General features: G+C 45.6%; 1 protein-coding gene across 5 annotated transcripts in view; it reads right to left on the bottom strand.

The window, feature by feature from the left end:
* The window catches only part of TMEM272 (transmembrane protein 272), a 123444-nt gene that overhangs the window by 9920 nt on the left and 86716 nt on the right, over positions 1-26808 (bottom strand). For 2 of the 5 annotated variants that reach the window (XM_016925317.4, XM_024348551.3), the window contains exons 2-3: positions 15207-15287; positions 3284-3343 (exon numbers count right to left, since the gene is read on the bottom strand). In XM_016925317.4, coding sequence (XP_016780806.2) covers positions 3284-3343; positions 15207-15264 — 118 coding nt within the window. In that variant the 5' untranslated portion in view covers positions 15265-15287. Of the gene's footprint in view, positions 1-3283; positions 3344-4567; positions 4692-15206; positions 15288-21801; positions 22094-26808 lie in introns of those variants that run through there. The other 3 variants (XM_024348552.3, XM_024348554.3, XM_063792598.1) reach the window with 3 other exon arrangements.

The raw sequence follows: 26808 nt of genomic DNA on the forward strand, positions 1-26808 counted from the left end.
GCCCAGCTTGTTCTCAAACTCCTGGGCTCAAGTGATCCTCCTGCCTGGGCCTCCCAAAGCGTGGGATTACAGGCCTGAGCCACTGTGCCCAGCCCAGGCCAAAGCATTTAAAAACTGATACATGATTCGTTGTTTGCTTCCTCTGCTTTGACCACCTGGAAACCATGGGTGGAGATGGATTGTTCTCAAGATTGAAGCAGACTGGAATATTATGTCATCACATTGCCTGAGAAGTCCCCATGCCCCCTGAGCCATGATGGAATTTGCATAAGCAAGAAATAAACTCTTACAGTGTTAAGCCACTGGGATTCCAGGGTTAATTTGTGGCTGCAGCACAGTTAAGTTACCCTGACTAACACATCTGTCAACAGAGTCCAAGAAAGGGAATTCTTACTGTAGAATCAAAGCCTCCTGTTTAAATGACATTTAGACTTTTAGCTTTGATTTGGAATTTTATTCCCTATAAATGCCTTGATACTTAAGCAGAGGGAGTAAACTGTTTTTCTATGACTACACCATATTCCATTGAAATGAACAAAATTTTCTAGGTATACAGAGAGCCATAAATTCAGGGCCCAAAACAGAGTTTAGTCAAATATACACGCTGATCCAATCATCAACCTATGGAGGCTTGTCTTTTAGTTATCTCTGATGTTTAGGCAAATTTGTTATTAAATGGAAATACTTTCCAAGTCTCAACACAGCCTTTTCACACAAAGACCTTTAAGTACTTGGTGCCAAATTTGTTGGACATGGACTGCCTTTCAATTCAAAAGCCAGCTGTGAAATGAACATTGAGTAATGGCTTAGATATCTGCTCATTCCCAATGAATAAAAACAGCTGCTGTTCACAGGAGAGTCAATCAGTGCACAGATGGCTTAAAATGATCCTAATAAATTTAATAAAAGCCATCTTTCCTCCTGTGTTCTCATGTACTTCTTAGGACCTACCTTAACTCTAGATTTTCTTTCTTGTCTGATCTGCAGTATCACGATTATTCTTTTTGGTTTTAGATCTCTCCCTAGTTCAGTTGATAACAACTACCAAATGTAGTGATTTTTAAAATATTTGTTATTGTGATAAAATATCTCAACAAAAATTGCCATTTTAACCATATTTAAGTGTACAATTCATCGGCATAATTACATGCATCATCTTGTGCAACCATCACCACTATCTATTTCCAAAATGTTTTCATCACCCCAAACACAAACTCTATAACCAATATTGCTCTAGAAGCAATAACACCTCCAAAACCCTCTTTCCACAGTGGATGTGGTGATTTTAATATAATATCCATGGGAATTGGCTTGTGGGGTCTTGTCTCTTTTATGCAGCCTTATTGGTGGATGAATTGTTGCAGTTAAGTTCATTTGAAAGATAACTGGCTGGGCGCGGTGGCTCATGCCTGTCATCCCAGCGCTTTGGGAGGCCGAGGCGGGCAGATCACTTGAGGTCAGGAGTTCAAGACCAGCCTGGCCAACGTGGTGAAACCCTGTCTCTATTAAAAATATATAAATTAGCCAGGCATGGTGGTGGGTGCCTGTAATCCCAGCTACTAAGGAGGCTGAGGCACAAGAATCGCTTGAGCCAGGTAGGCAGAGGATGCGGTGAGCCGAGATCGCTCCACTGCACTCCAGCCTGGGCGACAGAGTGAGACTCTGTCTCAAAAGAAAGCAAAAAGAAAGGTAACTAACCACAGGGTCCAAAGGCTAGGGTTCTCTTACCTTACAGATTTTGCATAGAATGCCCTCTGGAGAGTACCCCCGACTTCATAAGCAGGGCATGCCTAACATCTTGTGAACTCTTCTTGGAAGAACAGAGCCATATAATAAGTGTTAATTTTTGAATTGCACTGTAATAATCATAGCACCAGGGCCTGCTGAAGTGATTGAATTGTTCACTCTTACACTAAATGGCCCCAGACTACTTGGCTGTTTCAGTTCTCTGCAAACCTTAAAATCTTATCTTCTTTTTTATTTCCTGTCAGGCTGTTAGCTTTCATGTCTCACAGATCTAAGGATACTGTTTTTGTTTCCATTTTTAGTATTGTGGCTTTAGCGGGGTGGCAGGGTGAAACTTACATAACAAAAGAAACCATGCTAAAGTGAATAATTCAGTGGCATTTAGTGGATTCACAATGTTGTGCAACTACCACCTCCATCTAGTTCGAAAACATTTTCATCACCTCAAAAGGAAGGCTCCTACCCATTAAGCAATTAGGGTACTGGGTGTTTCGTTGTTGCTGTTTTGCAACAACTCCTATGCTCTTTTACTTTCTGCTCCAATATGCTGTGAGCTTGGACCTAGAACACTGGGACTGCTGAGCTGCTGCTTTTTTGTTTTTGTTTTTGTGTCTTTTTTTTTTTTTGGAGACAGGGTCTCAGTCTTGTTGCCCAGGCTGGAGGTATAGTGGCACGATCATCCCACCTCAGTCTCCCGAGTAGCTGGGACTACAGGCACACGCAACCACACCCAGCTAATTTTTAAGTCAAGACTTGCATTTTTTGGTAGAGACAAGGTCTCACTATGTTGCCCAGGCTAGTCTCAAACTCCTGGGCTCAAGCAATCGGCCCGCCTCAGCCCCACTAACTGCTGGGATTACAGGCGTGAGCCACCATGCCCAGCCATGCTGGGCTTCTAGGTAAATAGGGGTAGCTAGGTCCTGTACACAGGGCTCCCATTAGCAATGTTCAGGAGCATGAGATTAATTTCACTGACACGTGATAACAATTTTTAGCTACTTAAGGAGCTTCCCCCATCCTGCCCCTCCCCTGACCTTCGCTAGACCTCACACTTCTGGATTATGAGGTTGTTTAATATACGTGATTTATGGAAATATTTACTCATTCGTTCAGCAAAAAAAAAAAAAAATGTATAGAGTGCCCATACATCACCTAGCGCCAGGTGCATTTTTTGTATTGCTTGCAACCTGCTTCCACAAGGGAACATAGGAACTGGGAAGGGACTTTGGGAAACCTCTAGCCCAGTCACTTCCAAACTTGGGCTGGAGGGATCAGAATCATCTGGGGACAGATTTCTAAAAGAGAGTGTCTGTCCCCACCCAGATATACTGCATTGATATCTCCCAGGGTGGGGCCCAGGAATGTGTATTTTTTAAATCTTCACCAAGTCATTCTGAGATGGCACATAGGTGTCTGGGAATCATCGGGCTGGCCAGTTCTTCTTAAACACATATTTAATGTTTAAAGATTACATGCCTTGGGTCCATGCCCCAACCTGGCTGACCTGTGGCGTCCAGCAGCTCGGAAGGCAGCTTACCTATGAAGGTCATGGACAGCGGCAGAGCCAGGAAAGCACAGAGCACAACAACGAAGCAGGCTGCAAGGAGAAGAAGGGGCAGGCACTGGGTTAGAAACACACAGACCCCTGCATTTCCTCTTCACTGCAGTTTCTTAAGCATCCTGTGAAACCTGACTTTCTCTCCAGTGGCAAGTCAGCAGACAGGAGGAGAAGGTCGCAGCTCGCCTGGGGCTCCCACACAGTGGATGCAAGCCAAGACTTGCATTTCTCAGAGAGCTGAACATCTCTCGTGATCACTTTGCCGATGCCAAGGCCCAGATATCCTGCAGGACCTCTCCAAGTCTGACAGCTTATGGAAAAGGAGTTTATAAACTGCCACTGTGCCCGTGCCAGGACGCCAGAAGCTGCCGGCATCCACTGAGCCAGGCAGGATTCACCCTGTGCTTCCTGGGCGCCTGTACCCAGGGCAGATGGTTCTTCTCTTCCCTGGATAAAATTCACTGACAACTCACTTTATCACTGAAAGTATTTGCTTCACAAAATCTTCTTCCCTTTCCATTCACTTGGTTATATATTCCACAGCCCATGACATTAGATGGGCTCCTAAAACTTCTTGCTGACACACAGTATAATAGAGCTTTGAACTGGCTTGGGGTTTTTCTTTCTGTTAATGCCACCAATCCAACTTTTAGACATTGGGAAAGAACAGAGGAATGGGGGCTACACAGGCTTGGGTCCAAATCCTGGCCCTGTCACTCACTGGCCATGTGGCTTTGGGCAAATTCATTGACATCCGGAAGCCGTTTTCCTCTTCTGTAAAAGGTGGTGACAGATGTATGCACAAGGACCTCAGGGTATGGCAACTTTTGTGATTAGGCAATTACTTCCCTGCTTTGCTTCTTGGTTTCCTCATCTGTTCTCCAGATCGGCAGATATATCTACAGATATAGGTTTTGCTTGGCCAGCATTTTTTTTTGAAAGTGTGAATTTGAATGCCTCTTGGGTAGGCCTGCCCCCCAGTTCCCACTGTCAGAGTCTTGACAGCATCACACATCTGTGCTTTCTGCTGAGTCCTGTTGTCATGCTGAGAGCAGAGGATCTCTGAGTGAACGTCATGGTAGCTTCTGTAGCATCTACTCCTTCCTCTCTAGGTCATCACCTTAATTATTTTCAGGTACCCCCACCTCCCTACCTCCCCATTCTCCTGTGCCGTTTATGTGCTCTGGCAGAAGCTGATCCCACCCTGGCCACAGAAAAGGGCATGAAGTTTCACCCTCAATTAACCAGCAGAGCCCCACTTACCAGATACGTTATTAGTGGATGGGCTCATGACTTATATTGGGAGATTTACTGAGAGTCAGGAAAAAGCTTTCTCACTCTGCTGACAGAACTTCCAGAAACAAGGTTTCTCCCTCCCTGGCCACTGGTGAGGAATTGAATTACTCTGGGAGTGGCTGGCAGCCTTCTTGCCATCATGAGGGGAAGCCAGCCTGCGAATGAGAACAACGCCCTGAGAGGCAAGAGAAGAGGTAAAAAGAAACTGGGTCCTCAGTGACATTCATCACCCATGGAATCACACCACCCTTGATGCTAAACTACTTCTGGACTTGCCATTTATAGGAGCCAATAAATCCCCTTTATTACTTTAGCCAGCTTGAGTTGGGCTTTCTGTATTTATACAGAGCCCACTGTACCTGGCTTAATCTGCAAGGTCCTTTGTGGTTTTGAATTGTCAAAGATCTAGGATTTATCTGGGAATTTATCTTCTCTAGAGAAGAGCTCTAAGGCTGCAAGTGCCTCTGGCCGGGAGCCTCACGTGCACACCACCAAACGCCAGCTCTGATCTTGCTACCCACAGCGGGTAGGGTGCACAGGGCAGGGTGCTGCCCCTCTCTCAAAAAGACCCCAGAAGTTGCCCTCCATGCCCACCTTGACCTTCACCTCCAGGAAATGATGATGGGGGCAGGCATGCAGAGTGATTTGCCCCAATTTCCACTCCTCCCCTCAAACCACCCCTGAGTTGTATATAATGCTATCACCAGAGCCAGCTTCAAAGGCGTGCAACTTAACGGCCCCAAGCATCTGGTTTGACGCTCTTCTGTTGCCATCTTGAAATTCTAAATAAATTTCTCTCGAAATCGTGTATTGTAAGTGAAGTTGGACAGGACAGTGAGGAATACGTGTGAGCAGAGGGAGCCTGTGAAATGCTCATGTCTGCTGCCCTTTACCGCCAATATTCACATTTACTCCGCAAGACTCAGGGCCAATATGAGGAAAGTGTGTTGTGTCTTCAACTGAGTAAGCAGGGGGCTGACAGTCCTGAAAAGATTTACTTCCATTTGAATCAGAACTTGCTTCAGATGCAGACAGAAGGCAATGATGTTCTAAGAAACAGGAACAACCAAGGAACTCCACCAACCCCTTTCTGACCCCTAAATTAGTATACCTTGTCCTCTCACAACTTCCTCACCTATCTGTGAGCAGAAGGTGGAGAATGTGGGTAGAATACACCCATATCAAGAAGCAAAATGAAGACTTGTTAGTTTTATACAATGTTTCCAACGTTCCGATAAAAACAAAATGTGTATAAGAGCTATTAAACACAAGTTGTGTCATTTCAGTGACTCAACATATGAGTTAAATGCTCTTAGAGTTGCATTTAAAACTGACATTATGCAATATTAAGATGAACGGTAAAATATATACTAATAATTACACATTTTGATTTCCCCCTACTTAAAAATGATATTAAACAGCAAATAAAAAGGCCAAAAGAGAGACTGCAGAAGAAAGGAAAAAGCTTTTTATATTTTAGTCCCTTGAACAGTGCTTCTTTCCTGCTTTTTGAACAAGGTGCTTTGCATTTTTGTTTTGCTCCGGGGCCCTGTTGGTCACGAGTGACACAGTGCTGCTGGCAGGTGTGGTGAATTAGAGAGAATGTCAGTTAATCTAGCCACATCTGTTTTAATTCTCAACTTAGAGTGGGGGTCAAGGAAGAAATTTCTTGCTGGCAAAGGATAGAAAGTCAAGGGGTCGATGAATCCTATTCTGCATTTTTGACCTTGGAGCTTGTTATAAGGATGATAAAAAGTAATCGGCATGCTGAAAAATCCTTCCCTGTGCTGCAAGCTTGAGGCAGATGGTGCCACCTGGCCACATATATAATCCAGGCAGTGAGTGACACAAAGAAATGGAGCAGTCCCCAAGGAGGCACCTGCCACCCAAGCTTCCTACTGAAGGGTGGCAGAATATGCCACCCCAAACTCTGCAGCTGTGGCATAAGGGTTATTTGGAGCTAAAGGCACTTATAAAATAGCAGATGGAAGAAGGGTACCCTGACCCTCCCCTTTTCCTTCTTAAAAGTGGGAAACAAAAGCCCCACATAGAGGATGTCCTCCCTATACCAAAGGAAAGCACCATTCTTATCACCAAGGATGGGACATTGAGACCAAGAGAATTCTGTACAAACAGATCCTGTCAAAATCACTCTTATCTTCCCTTAGCCTCCCCACATAGTTTGGTTCCTTTTCTGCAATTACCTCTCTTTGTTCAGCCACGTACAAAAGCATTTGGGTTTTGCTATTTCTTTGGGTTTCCACTTCTTATGAAGGCTCTTGTGTCATGTAAAACTTGCACTAACTTAGTGTGCTTTTCTCCTGTTAATCTGTCTTATGTGAGTTTAATTCTCAGGCCCAGCTGAAAAGCCCTAAGAGTGGAGAGGTAAAATGTTACCTCCTCTTCACTACCTCCCAGCAGGGCTGAGAGAGATGGCCAGGGCCAGAACATTCTTAATGACTACCTGGAGGAGGCTGTAAAGACTCACCACCTGCAGCCATGCAGCCAAGCCACCTGAGTCACAGCCCACTCCGCTCCTCATTACCTGCAGCATGGACTGCAGGACTCTTAACCTCTGAGGTTTCAATGTCCTCATTGCAAACATGGGCACGATTACAAGACTTTCCTAACAGACTTGTCAAAATCATCAAATGTCATAATCCGCATAATCTGTGTAGGGCACTAAACGCAGGGTCTGGCACATAATAAACACCGATAAATGCTGGCCATTATCATTACTATTATTATTTTCCATTCCTGATGGAAGGAGACCCAGGCTTCCCCTTTATTTCAGCCCCCACTTCGGAATCAAATGAAGAATCGAGAAAACAACAGGTGAGGTATACACTGTGGTTCTCATGGTCTCTGAGCAGAGATGAGACTGTTCTATACCTTAACTCCCAAGTGGATGTGGCCTTACTCCCTGGCCCTGTTCTCAGGCTGTGCCCTGGCTTCATCCAGTGAGTCCGCTTCTCTGGATCACCACTCTAGGTCTAAAGAGGCTCACTCTTGCTTGAGATCTAATGAGGCTCACTCTTGCTCGAGGTCTAATGAGGCTCACTCTTGCTCGAGGTCGAATGAGGCTCACTCTTGCTTAAAGTCTAATGAGGCTCACTCTTGCTCGAAGTCTAATGAGGCTCACTCTTGCTCGCTGCACCTCAGAACCATGACTCTCAGGGTCTCGATGGCCGCTCTAGATCTCACAAACCAGGATCAGTACAAATGGCGCCTGGGAATCTGCATTTAAAAGCAACTTCCACCCTGGCATGGTTGCTCACACCTGTATTTCCAGCATTTTGGAAGGCTGAAGCAGGTGGATCTCTTGAGCCCAGAAGTTTGAAACCCGCCTGGGCAACATGGCAAAACCCCGTCTCTACAAAAAATACAAAAATTAGCCAGGCATGGTGGTGCGCCCATGGTCCCAGCTACTGGGGAGGCTGGCTAAGATGGAAGGATCGCTTGAACCCAGGAGTTCAAGTGTGTAGTGAACCATAATCCCGCCTCTGCACTCCAGCCTGGGCAACAGAGCAAGAGCTCATCTAAATAAAATAAAATAAAAGCAACTCTCAGGTGATCGTAGCCTGTTTCTGTAAGCTGGCTAGAGAATCTTCAGGGGCTTCCTACAGCTGTCTGCTCAGCATGGTGTGAGGTGCTGGGGTTGGGCTAGGTTGTAGGATCCACTGGGATGGAAATCATCAGCAGTTACCAGCACGAGGCCTTCTTTACCACTTGGTCCTAATAAAGACACCCAAGCCACAGTCAGGAATTGGGGAGCCCCACTCTCGCCTGATCCCCCTGCCTCCTGAGGCATCTGGTTACCCACTCCTCAGTCTTTGGAGCTCTCTGGAACAGAGGCTGAGCTTCCTGGTGATGCCGCTGTTGCGATGGCAGCAGCTTGACAGCAGTGACCACCACTAGTTAATACTGTCCTGCCTTCTGGTCTATTGAGCACCAATTCCAATGCAACTCAGAGTGCCACATTCTGGCTTCTGATGCCATGAGAGTCTCCATCTAGAAAGTCAGTTTGAAAGAGCTGGGTGAAAATAAACTCAGCTTGAGGGTCCAAAGGAGAAAATAATTCAAAATTAGAGCAATAGTGGGAGGATATTAGAATCAAAACGTTGGAGTCAAGTCACTCTTTATGCTAAGAACACAGATAAGCTGATTCCTGACTTACTGAAGGTTGGGAAAAGACAGACTATTGGGAAGGGTGCCCTCCTCAGGGTGGCTTTTGGGTTGCTGGCTCTGGATCCTCACTCCCCTCTTGCAGTGCATTTCAGGGTGGGCTGCTCTCACGACTGCTGATTGCTGCTGCCCGTGATTGTCAGAGGGAGCAGCACGGTAGCAGGTGTTAAAGATACGCTGCCATCCGGTTATCAGTCAAAATAGGTAGCTGGGAGAATTCAATGCATTTTTAAATGGGTAATCTTGGTAGGAAAAGTGGGTAGCTTTTGGTCTGTTCTCAAGGATCTCCAGAGTCTGTTTCCTATGAATAGCAAGTATTAATATATCCCCAGATCTTTTGCTTAGTTTAGTGCAGAAACTGAGACTGGGACCCAGCAGTTTTTCTCTGCAACACCATCCTTCGGAGCTCCACTGAGCTATCAAATACCCAGAAGGCAACTGGCAAAGAGTGCAGGAAGAGAAACTCAAACTAAACTCCTCTTTCCAAACTGCCCTCTCCACCTCCCTGTATCTGTAATGGTGCCCAAACCCCAGTCACCCAGACCACTTCTGCCCTCTCCTGGTATGTTCAGTCATTCTGCCTCTGCCTCGTTTCCACCCACCCCTCTTCTCCAGCCCTGCACAAGCACCCTGCATTGCCACAGCCACCCACTAATCCCCAGAGGTCACAGCCAATAGCAATTTGCATGAGGGGGTATTTTTATTAGCACTTAATCCACTTTGAATATAGATGAACTTCTTTATAGATATTCAGCTATTCATTCTTGCATTCGACCAAGGTTTGGGTAGATGCAAAGTGAGCATGAGAAGCCTCGGCAATGCGGACTTCACCACCTCTTAAGGGAGATGAGATGTGCACTCAAGGGACAGTATAAATCAGTGTGTGGAAGGGACCAGCAGGGGCAGCGCACAATGCAGTGAGGAAGCCTGGTGGAGGAAAGAGTCCCCAGGAAATCAAGGAAGGCCTCAAGGAGGAGGTGATATTCGTACTGGGTGTTGATGGATGGGTAGGATTTTTGACGGGCTGAGTTGTGGGGAGATGGCTTTTCTGTCAAAGGAAAAAAGCCCAGAGGAAACAAAAGATTTGAGAGACAGAGACACTCAGAGTGGTTTGGGGGAGTGGCAAATCATGAAATGGAGCTGAGCGTCCATCATCCATCATAACAGAGAAAAGAGAGATCAGATGGAAACTAGATAGTCAGAAGAGAGGGCATTTCTGTTTTGCATAAGGGTATTTGGATTTTATTAGGAAGATAAAGAGAGTTGTAGGGTTTGCAATTGGAAAGCAGCTATCAAATAATCATCAATAATATCATCAAATAATAATCAAAGCTGAACCTTTGGAGAAAATGAGGACTAAAGGGGGTGGCTCTCGGAGTGAAGAGACCAGCGAAGTGGCTGTTGCATAACTCAGCCTGGAGAGCAATTGTGAGGGTCCAGGAGCGCCTTGAGCACCCATTAGGTGTGGGAATGAAGGGAAGAAAGGAGTAAAGAATGACTGAAGTGCAGTGCTCGGGTGACAAGAATGGTGGAGGCACTGACGGAAATGTGAGGGACAGAAAGAGGAGGGGCTTTAGGGAAAGGATGTATTCGGTTCAGAATTCACTGCATTTAATGTGCCAGGGGAATGAACTGGAGTATGGGTTTCTAAAACCACCTCCACTGCCTGCTTTTGAGATTTTCAGTTGTTCATGTAACAGGACGAGTTAGTAAGAAATATTGGACCCTTCCACAATACTGATGTTGCCATCTCTTTCTCTCATCCCTGAAAAGAGAGGGCAACCTTGTGCTTCTTGAAGCCCACCAAGAGCAATTCTATGGGATTGTCCCAATAAAAAGGGATGCAGGGGAGTCCCCCAAAGAGGAGGAGCAATGAAGAGGGGGCTGCTGAGGGTGGAACCTTGGGTTGGTGGCCCCTTCCCTGCAGTGTCCAAAAGGAATTGCTACTAGAAGCACCTAGGGAGGCGGCACCAGGTCCCCAGGCTCGTAAAGACCCCGACATCTCAAGCTTGACACCGGTGCTGACCTGATAGCAAGGACAGAGCATGCTGCTGTGCACTTTGTGCAGAGAAGAGAGGGCCTGTGTGAGGCTACAGGGCTGAGTGAAGGTTGGAAATCCTCTCGCTTGGAAGAGAGGCGCACTTTTCTTCCAATAAAAGCACCGTCTACTACTAAACTGTGTCCTGGAAGCTACCACTGCCGGGGGCCACCTTTTAAACATTGCACAAAGGGTGTGTAGAGGAAATAATGGCTTACCACAGAGCAGGAGCACACCCTGCCCCAGACCCCCAGAAGAGGAAAACGTGATCCCTCCTCTCCAACTCCCACACTTGAATTCTCGTGTGACCCACAAAGCCCAGGGTTGATGTTCCTGGTACTGTGGCAAGTAGGAGCTCAGGGTCAAATTAATTTTATTTAAAGAGGAAGAAGTTTTGAAGTTTTAAAAGTACATTAAAAATAAATTAATGTGCTATATCTCCTGGCCAGAATTGTAGAATAAAATCTACCACTCTCTGTTTAGTATGTTGAGTTGTGTAAATTTCTCTCAGAGCTGAGGGGCTGCAAACACCACCTACAGTCACGGTTCCTTCATCCAGGCCTGAGCAGAAGGTCTTTCTCCTGGTGTCCCCCTTGAACATGGACTTTGCTGGGCCCTTCTCTGCTGCTGTCTCCAAGTGGAGTTGAAGGGGACTTCCCAGGACCCCCTGACAGGTGCAACAACCTGGGTTCACTGCACTTGTCCGTTTAATTGAGTTATCCTATGAGGGCTAGAGCCCTGCACACACTGCACATGTATTCATCAAGATTTCACTGCTGCCCAGTGATGAAAGTGATCCTCCAGGGTGGCAGCAGGCCGCAGGGAAGCAAATGTTCTGCAGCAGAGAGCTTGACAGAGAGAGTGCCAGATGGGGAGGCTGAGAGCCAGGGCTGCACAGTGGCCCAGGAGAGCTCCAGAAAGCTCCCCCAAGTGGCTTGCTGGGGTCTGAGAGCACCGAGACCACCCTACTCCCTGGATGAACGCCCAGATAAACAAGCCACTCCTCTGAGGCCACCATCACTTAGCAAACTCCACATGTGGATAGGGACAGCACCAACCAATCTAAGGGGGATATCTGAAGATTGTTCTTAAAACATAAAATAAAAATAAAACTTTTATTTTCTTTCTTTTTTTTTTTTGAGACGGAGTCTCACTCTGTCACCAGGCTAGAGTGTGCAGTGGTGCAATCTCGGCTCACTGCAACCTCCACCTACCGGGTTCAAGCGATTCTCCTGCTCCAGCCTCCTGAGTAGCTGGGAATACAGTCACGCGCCACCACAGCCAGCTAATTTTTTTTGTATTTTTACTAGAGACGGGGTTTCACCATGTTGCAGGATGGTCTCGATCTCTTGACGTCATGATCTGCCCGCCTCGGTCTCCCAAAGTGCTGGGATTACAGGCGTGAGCCACTGCACCCGGCCAAAACTTTTATTTTCTAATTACATAAATATGTAGCTTTATAGGAAATGTGGAAAATGTAGAAAACCAGAAAGAAGTAAATTTAGAAGTCATTTGAAAGGAAAACACTATAGTATATGCGTTTGCATCTATGTACTATTTTATCAGGTCTGGGATCAGGCCAAGGAGGCCAATTTTTCCCAGCCTAAATTCTAAAAGACATATTAATTATAAAAATTCTTAAACATTCATACAAATACAAAGAGTAATAGAGCAAACATTCAGATACTTGCCACTCAGGTTTCCATCTGCATGCTTTTTAAGTTTTTAAATTTTTTAATTGGAAATAATCCCAGTGTGCATTTCCTGGGGATAGTCTCTTATTAATATAGTACCTTAGTACAGTCGCAGCTTCTTAAATTTACATTGATACAATATTTTAATCTGCCATCCATATTCCAATGTTGATGACCTAATAAAGCCCTTGGGTCCAATCTAGGGTGAAGTATTGCATTTTGTTGTCATGCCTCCTTTGCTTGCTATGGTTTGAATGTGTCCCCCAAAGTTCATGTGTTGGAAACTCAATCCCCAGTGCAAAAGTGTTGGGAAGTGGAGCTTAAATGAGAGGTGATCAGGCCCTGGGAGCAGAGTAAATGAGTTCATGTCATCACTGGAGTGGGTTCATTATAAAAGGGGGAGTTCAGCCCTTTTTCTCTCACCCACGTGCTGCCTTCCTCCATGGGATGACACAAGAAGGCCCTCCCCAGCTGCCGGCCTCTCATTCTTGGACTTCACAGCTTCCAGAATGATAAGCCAACAAGTTTCTGTTTGTTATAAACTACCTAGTCTGTGGTATTCTGTTATAGCAGCACAAAATGGATTAAGAGACCTCCCTCAAATCTAGAACATTCTCATCAGCCCTTTTTGTTTTGTTTTCTAGGATGTTTACATTTTTGAAGAATACAGTCCTCTCTGCTGTTTTCTAGTAGAACATTCTTCACCTTGTATTTGACAGATGTTCCCTTGTGTTTGGACAAAGGCTGTGCATTCTTGGCTGGATTACTGCATAGGTGACGGCCACCTGTCCCTCACTGGTAATGTTCACTTTAAACCCCAAAGTGTGGCCCACTTTCTCCACTGTATGATTACTATTTTATTCCTCCCTTGCAACCAAGTACTGCTTGTCATCAAAATTTCCTCTTAGATTTAGTGTCTATTGATGATTCTTGCCTGATCCAACCTTTATCTGAGGGGGCAGGTGGGAGGAAGTAGAAGTCTAGGCAAAGAAACACATGTTGGAAGGCCCAGGGGGAAAACAGAAGCTGGTGTTCCTAGGAAACCTAAAATGTTTTTGTCTGGCTGGATTTTCCAGAGTGAGAAGGGAAGAAGAAAGAGTGATTCAAGGGGTAAACAGGGACCCAATCACAAAGGGTTTCACAAGAGAGCAAACGCTTCTGTTTTATTCTGCAGGAATGGGGAGTCACTGTGCAGTGAAGGACCTCCCCAGAGGAGGTGCTGAGGGGATGGGCAAGAGGCAGCAAGAACACTTAGGAGGCCTTGCCATTGTGCTGGCTGAAGACGGAGTTATTCATACAATGAGGGCAGAAATCTCAGCAATCAAGGAGGCCATCATTAGGCCAAGGTTGGCCTGGACCTTGACCTGCAGATTTACAGTGCAGCCAGGAAACATCCCTTTTTCTGGGAAACCCTGAGCATAACACTTCCTCTCTTGCCAACCTGGTGTTGCCATCAGCACTTCTGTTGCATAAACAGGTAGGATGTGTGTTGGGGGAGGTGGTGGTAACTAATTTCCCGAAGATGTAGAGCAACAATATAGCTGATGGTGTCTCCTTTCCCTGCCGGCAGCAAACCTATGAGTTTTCATCCTGCCAGAGCATCAGAGGCCCTGGGCAGAGACTCCAGCACCACTGTCCCACTCTGGCCCCCACAGCAGTAGGTGTGCTCCAGGGATGAAAGGGGGGTGGCCCTTAGAGATGTCCCTGGAAGTAAAATGTCAGGGCTGTGCGTTAGGAGAATGAGATGGGCACTGGGCCCATCAGCGAATGGAGAAGGTCAGTTGTATCTGGGAGGTGGCTCTTCACTCATTTACCTGCTTAGTCAGCCAGTGCCTATTTATTGAGCTCCTACTGTGTGTCAGGCACTGCTGGAGGTGCTGGCATGCAGCAGTGCGGGAAACGTCATGGGAGGAGAAGTGGGAGGTGGACAGTGTGTGCTAGGACATGGTAAGTACAGGTAAGGAAAGGTGCCCAGGCACCCATCTGTCAGCCCCTTGTTCTGCTGACCCTCCACCTTAGTCCGCCACTACCCACTGACTGCAGCTTCCTGATATTAGTGCCTGGAGATGAGTTGCTTAAGGCTTCCCACAATGTTCCCTTTATCCACATTTCACCTGTAAAAGTTAGACCATACATCTCACCATGATGTAAAAGCTTTCATCCCAGGGACCGCCAAAGCCTGGGATCTGATTTCGGGATCACTTTTGGGATATTCCAAACACAAGACAGACTGGGTCTTCTGTAATATGGTCCAGCCCCTCTGGACAGAAAGGACCCCAGCAGGTGATTGTGGGGGAAAATCCAATTTAGTAAGGAGACAGGTTGAGGTAGGAGTAAGAGAAAGCTACCCAGGTCCAAGGTGTCACATTGCCCTGCCGTGTTGCCCAGCACGGCTGCCATCATACACTGATTGTAGCAGTGACTCCGTTCACATGCATATTTTCCAAACACATATTACATGGAAAACACATACAGTGAACTATGGAAAACTAAAGATGAATAGGTAAGGAATGGAAGGAGAAAGCAGCCAACCGAGGGCCGGACACTGTCTTCCCCAGCTCTACCACCCTGGGGCCACCCCATACCAAGCACAGCCCACTCATATGATCCACTCCAGCTTTAGCTCATCGGGTGATCCCAGAGGTCTCAATCCTACAAAACCAGGGCATTTCTCAGAGTTGTGACTCACCATTGCTGGCGATTTTAGAAATGCACTGATGACACGTTTTCTCCAGACCTCCTGGCATTGTTCTTGCTCGCTGACAAAGTTCTGAGGATCAAAAATAATTCATTAGAAAGGATGGTGGAAGGATTTACTCAGCACCAATAACCAACCCTCTCTGTGCATGTCAGTGGTGGCCTGCAGGGTGGTCTCAGTCAGCCCGGGTGGCCTGGGTGCCAGTGTCAGGTGTGGCCTTGTTAGTGGTTAGCGGGGCTGAGAAAAAGACCCCCTATTCCACAAATGAGAGAACCGAGCTCAGAGAGGTTAAGAGGCTTGCCCAGTGATACCAGCCAGGAAGACACAGGCCTGGAGGGGGAGATGGTAACAGCTCTCACTTGCTGAGCAATGGCTGCAGCCAGGCGCTGTGTTAACTCTTTAAACAGGTCATCTCATATTTAATCCCACAACAATCCTATCTGGGAAGTGTTGCTGACTCTGTTTTACAGATGGCGCCTTAGAGACCCTGAGAGCTTAAGATTCACCCTAAGGCCAGAGCTGGCAACTGGCAGAGCCCAAACTTGATCTAGGTATGGCTCCAGGTACAGAGCAAGGGCGCCCTCACTTCCTGACGCAGCTGCTGCACTCCCCAGGGTCCAAGCGGAAGAGGAACCATGGACTTGACCAGAGCAGCCTGGGTGGAGACCCGAGCGGCCTGGAGCACCACCCCGGCTCCCCTGTGGACCTGCTGTGGTCTGAGCAAGTTGGTTGACACTGTGAGAAAGGGCTTCCCTTCCTAGGAAGAAACAGCCATATACATTTTAAATCCACAAAAAAACTCCAGCTCATCAAGACGGCAAATTTTCCTGCCCGGTGAAATGAGGTAGCCCCGTAAAGACACTAGGAGAGGAAGGGAGTCACTTTGTTCCTGAGGCTGGGTGTGCGTAGTTCCACCACTTCCCACCACGTCATTGCTTGGGAGTAAGGCCTCCATGGGGGCTGGCTGATCCAGGCAGGATCTGGGGCAGGCATCCTTACTTCATACAAAAGTCTCCCCAGGAACCTGTCCAGAGTAGCCGCGGCTCCATTTAAAAGCATGATTTAACAAGGTCCTTGTTCCTCATACTGCAGGGGTTTGCAAACCAAGGGACCACAGCATTTTAGCAGCACCACCTGCAGGCCCTCCTGGGTGAACTAGGGCTTAGGGCAGGGGGAACAGGCCGTGATGGGGAAGATTTGTGGTCTGAGGACAGAGATGGTCATGATGACAGAAGGAGAGCTTGCTTTGACCAGAGCTGTGGCTCATAGCAGGCAAGTCACTCCACCGCCAGCGTCAGCATGGGCCTGCAGGCAGGAGCCATGCAGCCCGCAGCTTCTCTCTGCAGCTGATCCACTGCTAGCACACAAGCACGGTGGCTGGGCTGAGACTCGGGGTTCTTATTCCCCATCACTGTCCTTCTAGGACATGTCACGCTCAAAACTTGGCTTTATGTCAACAGGACCTTTATGGCAGGAAGCAGTGTGACCAGAGATAGTCAGTCCCCAACCAGAGGCATATCACCAGCGCCCTGCCAAGGTCTTCCACATGTTACCTAATTTAGTCTCCTCAGTTTGTATGCCCCATTTTACAGAGAAAACCAAGATTCAGATCAATTTGTTTGCTCAAAGTCACCCAGCTAGTAAGTGGTAGAACTGGGGTTTGAAATGAGGCCTCCGAGACTCTATCTGAAACCTGGACTTTGTGCCTTCAAAGCCCACAATCTCTCCACTTCACCCCAGAGCAATAAAGGGGAAGAAACCTGGAAAGGAGAGGCTTCCCAAAGTGAGTCAGGGATTAAGCAAGGAGGTCACGGTGCCTCCCTGGTCAGTCCTGTCATGCTTGATCCTATTTAACCAGGCAAAGATTCTTATCCCCATTTTACAGATGAAGAAACTGAGGGTCAGAAAAGTGAAGGACTTGCCCAAGATCACACAGCCAGATTGGAATCCAGGTGTCTTAAAATCTGCCAAACTTGAGGTGCCTACTCTCTGTTAACCAGAACGGACTTTGACAGTTTTGACTGCAGTGAGATGATGGGACACAGAGTGGCAGGGCTGAGCACCCAGGGTTTTCTGACCCCCCAGTCCCTGGGAATCCCAAAGGCAGCGCTTTGGATTCCAGGGGTCCCTCTGCTGTTTCTGCCTCCTGACGCAGGCTCCCTGCCCACTGTTTCCTGGAAGCAATTGTGGGGGATGCGCATGAATCTGTCTCCCTGGCATGCAGTAGGTCTTCAGTAATGTTTAATGAATAATTCTATGAACTACTATTCAAATGTCTCTTCACAAGGCTCCATTTTCCCCCACAAAGTTCTTGCAAAAACTGTGGCTGTGATGTCTTTATACACAGAAAATCAGGAACACCACAGCCCTGAGGAAACCACAGCCTCCTTCCACATCCTTTGACTCGGGATTCTACCGATCAAGGTGAAATGAGACCAGTTCTCTGGCCCAATGGGGTTTGCCAGGTGCACATCCGTTTGTTACATAACAAGTAGGCCCCAAGCCATGGACAAATGGCTACTGTATGAATTACAGATTTATTGTTGATGTCCACACTTCATGAGGTTGATTGCCACACGGGTGTCACAGAAGCTAAGCCACTTAAAATCCTGCCTGGAAAAACAACCCTCCTGGATCCAATGATAAGCCCAGTTATCTAAAGGGGCCATGGCCCATCACGGCTCCTAAAGGCCCGGAAGGTCGGTTCCTTTCCTCACCCTTCTTAGGGAAAACAGAGGGTGCACTTCACATAACAGGGAGAGTGTGTACTTCACATCTTCCAGCCACGAACCACAGCATTTTTCTCCCGGATCACAGAAGGGATAGAACAGAGGGAGGAGACACAAGAGCCATCTCTTTACACTTGCCTGGTGGAGTCGCCACTGATTTAGAAACTTCCTTTGAAATGTGTTGAACGGTTTCTATCAGCGCCTACAAACTAAGACATTCCAGTCTTCAAATCCACAGCAGCTTTGCAGAAACTAACGAGATGGGTCTGTGTCACATTATAACAAGACATTTCTACCTTGGGCCATTCCCTGGGGTAAGAGGCCACGCTTTAATCTCCTGTGAATCCTGAAGAACAATGTTTCACCACAAAAAGTAATAGAGCTGCATAAACTTTTTTTTAATGCAAATGTCCTAAATTAGCTGATCCCTTTAGCCACTAACTGCAAATAAGGTAGAAACGTCAATTTGAAAAACAGTGATATCTTTATTGATAATATCAGACCACAAGAGCTGGCAGCCAATAGAACACACCAACACAAGTCGCAGGTATTAGATCCATTTTATAAATGAGGAGACTCTTATTCTTTCAAGCTTGTTATTTTCATAAACTGGCAAGATGGATGAGAACTAAAAAAAGAATGATGTGCTGTGAATTCTGTCACGCCTTAAAGAATGTTCCCTAAGAGACAGGTAGCAGTGGCAGTAGAACTCAGCTTTGGCATCCAGCCAGAAAGGGAAGACAGAATTCCCAGGTACAGTCTCAAATGCTGGCCGACAAACTTTGCATATTGTGTTCAACTTCCCTTACAAGGAATAAAATGTTAAACACACACACACACACACACACACACACATCATATGACCTCGTGCATATAATAATGTCTGCAGATCTACGTAAACACATAGAAAAAGATCAGCAGCATAAACACTAAACCACTGTGAATAACTGTTCCCTATGAAGGCAGGTACAGGGATATGGGGCCACTGGGGCTGGGGTAGGGGTAGGCAGGAATGTGCCGCAGGCAGGCGTGGGTAGTATTTTCATTTCCACTTTATACCCAAATATTGCCTTGCCTTTTCCCCCATTAGCAGGTTTTACCATTATAATTTTAAACTTCTTTTTAAAACCTCTTAAAATTCAAGAAGTATTATTTGAAATGAAAAGTAGTTTGCTTTCCAAAAGTCCAGAGATTTTGAAAAAGTAGCATGTAGGAGATAGATAAGCAGAAAAGGAGTAAGTCCACCAGGGAGCAGACACAAAAAGAAGAGAGATGATGTGATGGTGGTAGGCAAGATTTTTCTCTTTTGGAATACTTTCTTTAAAAATTACAAAAGTGAATTCACAGAAAAATTAGATCAAGGAGAAAAGAAAATCATTAGTCATTATAAACAACTGCAGAACTTCCAGCCCAACTGTTAGTATTTTGGAGCTTTTAAGTATATGCATATATACATATGCATATGTGCATGTACACACATTTTACATGGTTGCAATAATCAGGCACATTAAGTGAACACATCACATTTTGACATAAGCATTCTTTCTGTTACCATTTGGTCTTCAGAACTCTCATTTTCGCAGCTGAATTATATTCCACAGAGTACGCTATATCAAACTATATTTCTCTATATCTTCTTGTTGGATATTTACTTTTCACTCAAGTAATCCTAAGAGACATTTCTCTCCATGAAAAGTGCTTTGTTTCATGCACACGTAGATCTCTTGGAATAGTTATTTAATTAAAAAGCGTAAGCAACTTTTTGGATTTGAGGTAAAATTGACTTATAAATGAGCTGTATCCATTTCCAGTGCCACCAGCAATATGAGAGTGGCAGTTTCACCACACCTAACCAGCACTGGGTGGCTGAAAGACTAACGCATTTTTATTACTCTCATAGGCAAAAGTGGAAATTAATTATTTTAATTTACATTTTTGATTGCCAGTGATATTTTGCCAATTCTTTCTAGGCTTATTTCCCAGTTGTATGTTCCCCCTTGTGATTTGGTTTTTATGACCCATGATATGGATTTATTTCAATTCAGAGGAAGCCCACAAAGAAAGCTGCAATTTGAGAAAATAGCAGTGAATCTGCTTTTTGATTCACAGAATTCACTGTGTGAATTTGCAGATTCAAATACACTACAAAAGACCTATTCACTATTATGGTGGGGACTTGAACAACTCACAAAAAACTGCACGTTCCTTGGAGCCCTTTGAAGCGGCAGCTCTTCCAAAAGAGGGTCCCTCAACAGCAAAAGATGCCCAATAGAGCAAATACATACTAATGATGGATTCATGTCAATACAATCCATTAAATGATTGACTAAAATCTGTAATGACACAGATTTTAGTCAATTTCTATACCTTCTATATCTTCTACTAAGAAAACGTACATTTTTTCTTATTTGATAGAAAGTTTTCTTATTTGTTAGAAATCTGAAACAGGAAGAGATTGGGGTAACAGGCCGGGCAGTGCCTTCTCTCCAGTGTGAACAAACAGTGACTTACAAGTCTATCCTTGTGCATGCTGTGATAGGACTGTGTGTCTCACACCTGCCTCTGCACCTAGAAGGGCAGTGATAATAGCCCCTGCTGCTTCCTCTCCTAGCAGCTGAGTGATAATAAAGGGCACGATGGGAATTAATCAATAATAATTGCCAAATGATATGCTCAATGCATTTTCAATTTTCAGTCCAATTGATATATCTCAGTGGTTCTCAACCAGAGGTGATCTGATCCCCAAGGCACATTTGGCAATATGTGGAGACATTTTTAATAGTCATGGCTGGAGCAGGGCTGTCGATAAAGAGACCAGAGATACTGAAAAACATCCTACAAGGAGCAGGGCAGTCCCCAACAACACTTATCTGCTCCAAAATGTCAATAGGACTAGGTCTGAGAAACTTTCTATGTCTGTCTAACATTCCCAGTTTTAGAGTTCAAATTTGTAAAATTCTACTTTTGTTAACCTCTGAGTTGTGTCTTGAATCAACAGTAAACATATATATGTATATATATGTATGTGTAGACACACACACATATATATGTATATATATGTGTGTATGTGTAGACACACACACACATATATATATATATGATTGTGTTTTTACTGATTGGCTTGGTAAATTAAACTATTTATTCCTAAATCAGCTGTGAGGACCAACTCACTCTTGGTTTTGAATAACATTGAATATTAGACATTAACCATCCCCATACCTGTTCCTTCAAAGCAGATGTTAGCTAGTATTGTTGAATATTTTCAACAAACATTTCGGGTGCTCAGGACACAGTCCTTTCTTATCTGTAGCTCTCTATGTAACCTGTGCTGTTTTCTCTCCTAACCATGCCCGAATGCATGAATTCAGTGGAGGTTATCGCATACCTACTGTGTCTCAGAGTCATTCCACAACCTCCCTAGGATGCCTTCATTGTTTGGCTCCTAGGAAATGAAAAATGCACTTCCTTTGAGCTCTACCATCCCTTTAAAATGACCAAGTCAAAGCCACTTGCTCACAGCCCCAATAGGTAAGACATGGAGGTGATGCCTGTGGTCCCCACTCGCTGTCCTGCAGCCGGTAGGTTGTTTCTAAGAGTCCCACACAACTTGCCTTCGCCCTGCAGTTAATTATTCCTTTACGATTGTTCTCTTCTCCAGAAAACCCATCTCCCTTAGACTCAGTGAAGATTGTTTTCGTTCCCTCCACACAATTAAGAAAAGCACTTCCACAATGTAGTCATTTTCTTTCCAGGAAGCATAATCAGCACATTGGCATCTTCCTAAGAATGATTTCAAGAAATCCTCTGCTAGGACTGTCTCTCCAACTTCACAGGCCGCCCAGGGTTGCCGGACTCACCTGAGCTAAGCAGAGTGGGATCCAGAATCGGGCAGCACTCAGCACCTCTGTGGTCCCGAAGTCCAGGGCTGCCTCTGTGGGGCTCCTCTTGACTTGGGGCTCCCACTCCCTGTCGCACGCTTTCTTTCTCCCTTTCTCTCCTGCAGCACAACAGCAACTCGTGGCTTTTCCTCTAAGGGGCGGGTTCTCTCCATTTCCCACTCCCACGTGTGGGGAGGGCAGCCCCACCGCCGGCTCATACCCCTGCAGTGTTCCCCAGGCCCGCAGGGGGGCAGCAGAGCGACCCCGGGAGCTGTGGAAACATGGCCGACCCCTTGGAGTTAGGAATTCCGGCGGGAAACATTTCATTTCAGTCCCTTAGGCACTAAACCTAGGGACTTAGTTCTGGTGCGAGCCCCTTCTCACCCCTTGCCCTCCCTGCATGTTGGTGGCACACGAGAAAGGGTGGACCGAACAGCGGCTGCTTAGGAAAGAGTGTGAAGGTACTCAAAGTGGGCTGAGGTTATGAGAGGTGCCCTATGGACTTGAGGACTGCCACGTAGAAAAGGGATTAAATTGATTCCGAGTCATTGCAGACGGCCAGATCTGAGATAGAATGAAGTTACAAGAAGGCTGAATTGTGCCCCATGTCATAAACTTTGTAACAGTGGCCTTCTTAGACCTGAAGCAGGCTGCTTTGTGAGGCTGTTGTGTGTTTGTATTGTAAGCAAGCACCTAGCAGTAGGAGTTCTCAGCTGCTGATTTATAAGAAGTGCCAGAGATTCTTTATTGAAATGCAGATTCCTGTACCACCTCCCAAAGATTCTCAATCTGTAGGTCTGGGCCTGGGCCCAGGAATCTGCAGTTTAGACTCTGCTAAGTCTCCTGTAGGTGCTCCATGGACCACACTTTGAGAAACTGGCGTCACATGACTTAAAGGCATTCTCCAACCCTGACATTCCAGGTTTTTTGTTGTCATTTCGGTGGAAAAGGCCAGTCTACTGGGGAGGGACTGGGGTGAGGCAAGAGAAGAGCCTATTATGTAAAATGCAAGGAGCTGCTCCCTCTGAAGCTACCCCTGCATTGCACACCCCTGGGAGGAGGGCACCTCTCTGGGCTCACTCTAGGGCTGGCCCTGCCACTCTCCCAGTCCTGAATCCAAGGTGACCACTTCACACCACAGGACAGGGTGAAGCAGAGGAGCAAGGGGAGGAGAGCCTGCTAGAGGAAAGGACATACAGTCACAGTCATGAGCCACATAACAATGTTTCAGTCAATGATGGACCACACAGATGGTGGTTCCTTAAGATTATAATGGAACTAAAAAATTCCTATCACCTAGTGATGTCATAGCAGTCATAATGTTGTAGTGCAACACATTACTGATGTGTTTGTGGTGATGTTGGTGTAAACAAACCTACTGCACTGCCAATCACATAAAAGTAAAGTACATACAGTTATGTACAGCACATGATACTTTACAGTAATAAAAAACAACGAAGTCACTGCTTTATGTATTGACTATACTATACTTTTTATCATTATTTTAGAGTGTACTCCTTTACTTATATATATTTAAAAAAGGTTAACTGTAAAAATGCCTCAGGCAGGTCTTTCAGGAGGTATCCAGAAGAAGGCATTGTTATCATAGGAGATGACAGTTCCTGCCTGTTATTGCCCCTGAAGAACTTCCAGTGGGACAAGATGTGGAGATGGAAGATAGTGATATTGATGATCCTGACCCTGTGTAGGCCTAGGCTAATGTAATGTATGTATAATGTATGGGCTAATGTATGAGTAAAAATTAAAAAAAAATTATAAAGTAAAAAAGTTACAGTAAGCTAAGGTTACTTTATTATTAAAGAAAAATATTTTTAATAAATGTAGTGTAGCCTAAGTGTACAGTGTTTATGAAGGCTATAGTAGTGTGTAGTAATGTCTTAGGCTTTCACATTCACTAATCACTCACTCACTGACTCATCCAGAGCAACTTCCAGTCCTGCAAGCTCCATTCATGGTAAATGCCCTATACAGGTGCACCATTTTTTAATCCTTCATATCCTATTTTTACTGTACACAATGTTTAGATACACAAATACTATGTGTAGTATTTTCTATGTTTAGATACACGAATACTTACCATAGTGTTACAACTGCCTACATTATTCAATACAGTAACATGCCATGGTCTCTGGCCTTTTGGGAACAGTACTGGTCCCTAGCCTTTTAGGAACCGGGCCCCACAGCAGATGAGTGGCAGGTGAGCGATCATTACCACCTGAGCTCCACTTCCTGTCAGATCAGCAACGGCATTTGATTCTCACAGGGGCACAAATCCTTCGTGAACTGTGCATGCCAGAAATCTAGGTTGCACACTCCTTATGAGAATCTAATGCCTGATGATCTGAGGTTGAACGGTTTCATGCCAAAACCCTCCCCATCCCCACCCTCATGAAACTGGTCTCCGGTGCCAAAAAGACTGGGGACCACTGGGTGTGTAGTAGGCTATACTATGTGAGTTTGTGTGAATACATTCTATGACCTTCACACAATGGCAAAATTGCCGAATGTCACATTTCTCAGAACATATACCCATGGTTCAGTGATACATGACAGTACTTGAATCTTCTCTTATCTCACACTGAGTGAGTGGAAGCAGAGTGACTGTGAGCAGTGAGGTCAGAGTCTTAAGGCTTCCCTGCCAAAGTGGTGGGGGTCTGGGAGCACACGGTGACCATAAGCCTGGCCTGGATGTGGCCAAAAAGGGGCAGCAGTCTTTTTTGAGCACATTTTAGCCCTGACATCAAAACAAACAAAATTTCAGGTGATGAGGCAGTCTTTCTGGGAGTTCAGGAAGGGAGAAAACAATGGCAGGTCACTCAGGAGCTTTTCCACATGTCCCCGAACATGCAGCAAAACGTCAAAGAATATTTTTCTGCCAACAGACAACTGTACTTATGAGTACAGAAATAGGAGATTTTTGTGGGGGAGAAAGTAGGAGTCTTTGGAAAGTGATTATGAGACTCCAAAGGTAATGATAAATGATAGTAATAATAGCTCTATCAGTTAGGAAAAACGGGGAATCTGATATGGGGAATTAGTTACAAGAGTCACGGAAGAGCTGAAAAGTCATGCACGATGTCATGGTGGAGTAACCCAGAGATTAGCAACTGACAGTGGAAGCAGTTGCTAACCCTAGAGATGTGAGTGGAAGACCACCACTGGAAATGCTGCCCAAAGCAAAGTAGGTGCGATTAATACCCCCACTTCACAGATGAGTAGCATAAGGTACAGAGAGATTAAAGGCACATGGCTACTAAGTGTGTAATGAACTTCAACTCAGGCCACGTGATAGAGTCCACATATGGCACCACTCCACTATTGCCATATGAATAAAGGGCACATTAGGGGAGATGATAGTAGAATTGAGTGAAAGTTGAATTCAGAGTATAAATTTTTAAATGCTTGTCTTTAGTTGAGGTGGTTCTACTCATAAAAGTGAGTTCATTCATTCATTGAATGAATACTGCTGACTCCAAGCCAGATACTGTGAATAAAAAGATTACTTAATAAAATCCATGTATCCTATAAGGAATTTTGATGCAAAAGAGTAGTGAGTGAATGAGCACGTGCCTGAGTTTAATTACAAAGGCAACTGTGAGTTAATGAGGGTAGGCCTGACTTCTTGATGGAAGCTGTAGAAATGAAGGGAGATGCTAAAGTTGCCCAAAGACCAGGTTGTGCACCTCCAAAAGGAGCAATCAGAAAGCCGAGGGACACTGACGAGTGTTCACTCTCACTCTTCCCCAAGATTGCACAAAAGGTTGTCTTTGTCTTCATCTTTGCTTGTGTGTTATTCCCCAACAAATTAGTTCTATGTAAACATCCTAATTCTTTTCATGCTTTCTTCGGAAGTTTTCCATTCTGATGTCACTCTTCTATTTGAGTCACCGTTTCTATATTTACCATCTATTCATCCTGACGGCTTCCTAATTTGGGAGAAAACCTTCAGGGTCCCTCACTTCGACTTCTACCTGAGTCAAAAAGCATTTCAATATAAGTTTTCATTTTCCTTTTGACTTTTCCCAGCATTTTAATTTTCCTGAGGACAATTTAAGAAAAAGAGAAACAGAATGCATGGTCCCACAACTAGTTCACAGTCAGGAAGAAGAAGAGTTAAATGACAGGCACCCCTGACCCATGCTGCAAACTTGAGGCCATTATGCTAAGAAATAAGCCAGCCACAGAAAGGCGAATGCTGTATGACTCCACTCACGTGAGGCACACAGAATAGTCATAGACATGGAAGTAGATTGGTGGTCACCAGGGGCTGGAGGAAGGGGAGCACGGGGAGCTGCTGTTTAAGGGATATGGCATTTCAGTTTTGCAAGATGAAAAAGATTGGTTGCACAACAATGTGAATATTCTTAACACTACTGAGCTGTACATTTTTCAGTGGTTAAGATGTTGAGTTTTATGTTATGTGTATTTTAGCACAATTTAATAAGCAAACAAACTCCTGGATCTGAGAAGCTGGGGGAGTCAAGGCCTAACATTCTAAGGGCCCTGTGGAACCGGGCAGTTGTCCAACATGCTCCGGAAAATCCCGGGGTCTCTTCAGCCCCAATTTCAGCGGTCACAGAGGCCCTGTGGGAGGATGCGCGGACACGCTGCTGTCAGGTTTCCCGCCTCAACCCTTTTACTCAGGTCCTGTCCTTAACCTGGGCTCCAAGGCCGAGGGTCTAAGTTCCCAGGGGCGAGTGTCAGGGTTGGGAAAATGCACAACGCCACCTACTGGCGCCTCTTTGCCCTCCCCCCCCCATCGCTTCCTGCCGTCTGTGGTCTCTCAGTGGGACCTGGGCTGTCTCTTTCAGAAACAGGATGGACGCAGTGGCTCATGCCCGTGACCGAGCACTTTAGAAGGCCAAGACAGGAGGATTGCTTGACACCAGGAGTTCGAGACCAGCTCAGGCAATGTATTGAGACTAAAAAACAAAATAAAAAAATTAGCTGGGCGTAGGGGTGTGT

Source organism: Pan troglodytes, chromosome 14 (genome assembly GCF_028858775.2).
Source record: "Pan troglodytes isolate AG18354 chromosome 14, NHGRI_mPanTro3-v2.0_pri, whole genome shotgun sequence".
Classification (NCBI taxonomy): Eukaryota; Metazoa; Chordata; class Mammalia; order Primates; family Hominidae; genus Pan; species Pan troglodytes.